Source organism: Rhinopithecus roxellana, chromosome 15 (assembly GCF_007565055.1).
Source record: "Rhinopithecus roxellana isolate Shanxi Qingling chromosome 15, ASM756505v1, whole genome shotgun sequence".
Taxonomy (NCBI): Eukaryota; Metazoa; Chordata; class Mammalia; order Primates; family Cercopithecidae; genus Rhinopithecus; species Rhinopithecus roxellana.
Genome location: NC_044563.1, coordinates 93,729,379 through 93,735,378, shown reverse-complemented (window position 1 = coordinate 93,735,378; position 6,000 = coordinate 93,729,379). Strand labels below are relative to the sequence as shown.

The window sequence follows — 6,000 nt, the reverse complement described above, 5'->3', positions numbered from 1 at the left end:
AAGACACCTAATTCATCATGGAACTTTAAAAATGAAAATTAAATGTCTAGAAGAGAAAAAGTATTTTGAAGACAATAACTAGGAATGTTAACTTTGTTTTAAATAAATGAATTCAGAAAAATCTTGATTGTCTCTCTTGCCCCTTGTATAAAATTATAGGTATTATAGCTATCATCTGTGATCTCTGGCCAAAAAACAATTATATCCTTATTTCTCTGAGTTCAGGCCCACGGTAAAGACATTAAACTTACCATTTCATGTTTTAATACATGAACTTTAGAGACATCAACTTGCAAAGGAGCACATCAAACTTACTGTTACTCAAATTTTTCTTTAATAAAGACAAAGGAATTATTTAACAATTTTTGCACAACTATACTTAACTGACAAAGATGATTTGTTTAGGATCTTAAGGATAGCAAAGATATAAGCTAAGAGGGTACCACCAGGAAAAAAGACAAATACATTCTATCACTAGAAAACGCTTCAAGACAAAAATATTAATTCAATAAGAAAATATTTCATTTTTTTATCACAGAGACTATTAAATTAACTCATTTCTGTAATCCAGTTACGTGGCATACATTCCTTTTTCTAGTTTCTCATGCAAAAGGTTGGAAAATTTTTCTCAAAACAGAGCAAGTCACCACTAATGGTTTCAAGTCAGGGCTGGGAGTCAGCCTAGAAGAGCATGCTCAGAAGGCCATTTACACTTACCTGACCCCAGCCTGATGCTCTCCCCGATCCAAAAGGGTTCAATTAATTTCTATTACTAATGAATTATCTCTTATACTTAATAGACATATACATTACTACAAATGTACCTATAAATTAACAGGATGTCATTCAGCATGGAGGAGAGCAGCTGGAACCTAAGGACACCCTGGAGGTCTCTTGGTTACTCTTTTTAGAAAATCGAAAAAAACCTGCCTCATTCCAGGTAATACATAAAAATAACACTTTAACACAAAGTGTTCATCCTGCCTGTACGCTTCCCCTAAAATGCCGTGTGAGCAACTCAGAATTAAATAAAATTAGGACATAAGAATTAACAAGTACACCTAAAACAGACAAGAAGTGTAAGTAAGGACTGCTTCCTGTAATCTTAACCATATTGTTTCATGGATAATTTTCAGAACATAAAAATACAATAAATACTATAATGGAAATATAGGGATTCATTTATTACTTTTTGGTTTACAAACAAAGGCACACAATAATGCTTCTATTTCCTTCTTATAAAAGATTATCAATTTACATTAAAAAAAACCCCACAAAACAAAAAATCCCAAGTTAATTCCTACAGACAACATAAAAAAGGGGGAAAAGGAAATTCTTTTCCCTGCTTTCAAGCTTTATTACACAGGTTCAAAATGATTATTTTATGCCATCCTTAAGTCAAAGAACGTAGTGCCCATGCTTCTCTGCACTGAATCTTAGGACATGTTAATGTTGCCAAGTCAAATTTAAATACAGTCTCAATGACATCACAATTTACAAATGCGTATTCCAGGATTAAAACTGAATAGGGGGAAAAACCCCAAATGTTTTAGAATACAGTTTAATCAAATGAGTTAAATGAAATAAGAAACATTTAATTTAGTAGGCTATCCTATTAAATAACAAGTTTGTGTAGGAAACATAATCAAACAGAACTAAAAATCACATCTAGTAAATGACACAAATGACTTCTCAAATCTTTAAGTCTGACTTAAGTTCAAAGTCTAGTTGGTGGGGATTAACAATCTATATACTCTTTATACTAATCTTAGAACTTTAAATTCTAGAATGACAAACCAATTTATTCATTAGTTTTCTTTTGACAACAGAATTCTAAACACATAAAATTAATGCAGTGGCCTCAGCACCCTCCCAGTTAACATTTCTTTAAGCTAGATTACAAGAACAATAAAACAGTTCAGAAGACATACACTCCCTATGCACTTCACAGGCCTGCCCAAGTTGTCCCCAACTCTTTTGCAAGACACAAAGACAATTCATCTGACTCTAAGTCTATTCGGCAAAAGTATAAAAATCATCCAAACGTCAGCATGTTTTCAACACATTATGGAAATACATTTGGAGAGATGGAGTACTCAATGTATATTATGTGGACCACTTTAAATAAAAGGCATCATTATTTATTCCATTTTCAGACATTGTCATGGTCTCTTATACCTTTATATAAGGTATGGTCCTAGACCAGAGACTTTAGTATCATTCCAAAGAATATAGAGATATTTATATACATATTTCTTTTAAAATAATATTTAAAAGTTTTACTACACAAAATCTGGCTTCAACATGGAAGCATTTTTCCTTTTCAAGATTATACACCTGCATGAAAGTAGGTGATTTCCTTTACATTTAGTTTTTCATAATAGCAAAATAAACTTCTTATACATTGCATTTAAATTGACAAAGAAAGTTAAGATGTAAAGCTCCACGTAACTTTTTGTATTGTGAACTGTTGTCTTTAAACATACTCCAGATACACTGCTGATTATTTAATATAGTACAACTTGATCAACTTAATTAGAAGTGTTATGCTGAACAATTTGTTAAATCAAATGTATGTTAAAACAGTTAAGTAGAGTTAACTATTATGATTAAAAGGGAATTTTAATGTATCATTAAAATATACATCAATTTTCTTGCTATTACTTGTTTCTATAATGCATTTCTTTCTAAAGCTAAAACCACATGCATAAAAAATAAATGATACCTTCAAACTCATTCAACAGTTTGCTGCCTTATGTGGTATATAAATAAAGTCCTTTATTTAACTTCATACACATTATCTGAAGCATTATTTTATTTTTCGTGAAGGAATTCAACTTTCAAGGTCAAAATTAGTATGTGTTTACACACGAGGACATTTTCTTAACATTATTACTACCTGCAAATACATTCTTCCATAATAATGCACTTTCAGTTTTCATTGGAAAGATAGCACAAGCCTTTTAAAAGTCCTACGAATAAAATTTATAAAGGGAGGAGAACACAAGTATGGTGAATCCCTCCCAACTCCCACTTCCAACAAAGTCTCAAGAAATCCTCCTGCTTCAAAACATAAACGCAATCTCACAGGATTTTTATTTGATCATAATGCAGACAAGAAAACTGTATTCCTATTCTTTTTGATACTAACAGTTTTACTGAATTTGTTTTCACCTTCTGTCAAAAAACACATAGCATATGTTGTTGATATGGATTCTCAAACCCATTTAGATGCAATAGGGTCATTAGAATAATATAGCCTTCTGATTTTAAAAGCAACTGATTGCTAATTGAAAAACGATATGCATCAGACATTTAATCAGAAAAAGAAAAATGAAGACATGTCTTTCATGTTTGATATCATTTAACTTACAGAATGATGTGAAAATAGGTTGGTTATAATTTTAACAAAACTAAAACCCACTTCAACTAATGAAAAAAATCAAACAATGAAGAATCAAGTATCTACCAACTTAGCTAGTATTACTGTCCAAATAAATGTCTTCCATTGCACTGAACATTAGAATTAGAAATTCACTATATGTTAAGGCATATTTTAATTAATATGTTCCAGAATTGCACAGTTATACTGGTCAGTGTTCCTATTTCCCCACTCTTGCCCTCAGCCCATTCCTTTCTTCTAGGGCTCAAAATATTAAGTCATGGTTTTGGTGGCTATTGTAGATTTGAGCTGGCATAACACAGTGTGTTCACTAAGTTTTATGAGTATAAACATTAAAATGTTACATAAAATGTACCATAATTTACTTCACACTCTGATCTAAGATGGTTTAATGTCTTGACAAAAGGTGAGATGACTTAAGTACATTTTACATTTTGTGCATTTAGATCACCACATGTATAGATGTTCTAATGCTGAATTCTTGGTCTTCAATATCTCATAGTGCTGGATGCTCGGAAGTATGACAGAAACTTGTAACACAGACTAACCACAAAGTACCAGATGTTTCTTGCCATTTGTGATCTTGCAATAAAAATGCGCCAGATGAGGATCACAAGGATAGTATTAAAACCGTAACGTATATTCCGCAACCTGGAAAGCAAATCAAGAGGTATGTTAGACAGTATTTTCTAGAATAAAGTATTGTTAGATGGCAGCTAATTAATACTGAATTTTTAAATCAAAGCTCAAATCCATATTAATTTGAAACTTATGCTAGACATTAAGTATACTGTAAATAAAACAGATATGTTCCTTGAATTTCTAGAGCTTCCCATCTAATCTAAAAAGGTTCATTCATTACATACATCACAGTACAGAGCAAAGTTTTTTTTTTGACATCTTTGGTTGCTTACAAGTTGTCAGACAAGTAACTTACTCCTTCAGTTACAGCTGACAGTCATAAGATCACAGGCCAACCGGACAAGCCCTCATCCAAGTATAAAACATGGCATTAACTCGATAAAGGAGGATCTTCCCTTTTCTCAAAGAGTAACAACATATTACTCAGCTCATGTTTCAACAAATTTTGATGTTTCTGATGGTGTTTCAAAGAAATACAAACCTTTAGATATGTAATAATGCTACATAAATTATACTCACTTCAGCAGGCAGTGCAAGACAGGACTGCAATGTCAGAAAAACGATGTAGAGAAAAGAGCTTCGAATAAGGAGTCAAAGATCAATATTCTAGTTTGCTTTGCCACTCAATACAATATGGCCTAGGCAAACACAACTTTCCTAAGCCTCAATTTCTTCATCTATTGAACTGGCTGCCCTGCAAAGTCTCACAGAGTTACGAGGCATGAGAGGGATAAAAATGTGAAAGTCTTAAAAAGTGTCATAAAAATCATATTAAAAAGCACTACAAATATAAGAGATTACCATTAAAAATTATCTGCATCTTTGAATGATAGATTACCAGTGATTTTTCCTCTTCTATTTTCTGAGTATTAAAAAAAAAACAGTATGTGTTACTTGTATAAAGAGATAAAGATATAGCGCTATTTTATGTAAGAAAAAATATTCTATGTTGAATAATGTATTCTCTTCCTCCAAAGATTATTAAAATAAAAAAACAAACCTTTAAAATAGATTATCTACATTATCTTTCTTCTAATATCTTTACTTTTTAAGTAGCAATATAAAGAAAGATAATAGTAATTTCTGAAACTCAATTCCACCTGAACTTCATACTAAGAAAGATATAAACTGAAGACAGTAAGTTTCAACAATCTTAGGCTAAAGTAATACTACCATAGTTCCAGTCCCAAGGTAAGTACTTTTCCTTAATATAACAGATTAGCAATATCTTTTATTCAATATACCAGTTTACCAAAAAAATTGTGGAATATTTCATAAGGAAGACAAGAAGCAATCAAATCCATGCATCAAACTCACTTGTTCAGATGTTTTCTGGCTGCAGGGAGGCCAGACATTTCTTCATTCAATACGTACTTCTTAGTTCCCAAGCAGTAGTTCTCTATATATTCTGCCCAATGTAACTGCCGTACATCAATATTGAAGGTCTACGTTAACAAAAAAATTACTGATTATTTTGACTAATTTTTCTCACAACCAGTCAGAAATTCATACTTTTTCTGAAGGCCAGTTCCAACTGACATAATTACAAAATTCTTAAATACAGAATTAACTTCCGAAATCTTACTGCTAGTCACAGAAAAATTCTTATTCCTAGTTCATACCATTCATTAAACATGGAAACATTTGAGAAGATAATCTGGAAACTAATGTCAGCATTTAAAGAGAAGTAGGTTAAATGTAAGAAGAAAAAAGCCTGTACCATTTTGCTAAACAAAGAAAAAAAAGACAAAATTCTATTGTCCAAATAGATCTATGTATTCCTCACTACTTTATGCATGTACTGATACATTTCCAGTTCTTTTCTATCTGCAGTCTCTTCTCTCTTCCTGTACATCATGCCTACTGAACAGACCAATTTTCCTGGAGAATATTTCTGACATCAACAGACGTTATGAAAACAACATCTGACATCAAGATATGTTATGAAAGCTGGC

At 31.7% G+C, this 6,000-nt stretch overlaps 1 protein-coding gene across 2 annotated transcripts in view; it reads right to left on the bottom strand.

The window, feature by feature from the left end:
- Positions 1-315: 315 nt before the first annotated feature.
- FAR1 (fatty acyl-CoA reductase 1) overlaps positions 316-6,000 on the bottom strand; it is a 64,751-nt gene continuing 59,066 nt past the window's right edge. For both annotated transcript variants that reach the window (XM_010388388.2, XM_030917775.1), the window contains exons 11-12: positions 5,363-5,490; positions 316-4,054 (exon numbers count right to left, since the gene is read on the bottom strand). In XM_010388388.2, the coding sequence (XP_010386690.1) occupies positions 3,892-4,054; positions 5,363-5,490 (291 nt within the window). In that variant the 3' untranslated portion in view covers positions 316-3,891. The remainder of the gene's footprint in view (positions 4,055-5,362; positions 5,491-6,000) is intronic.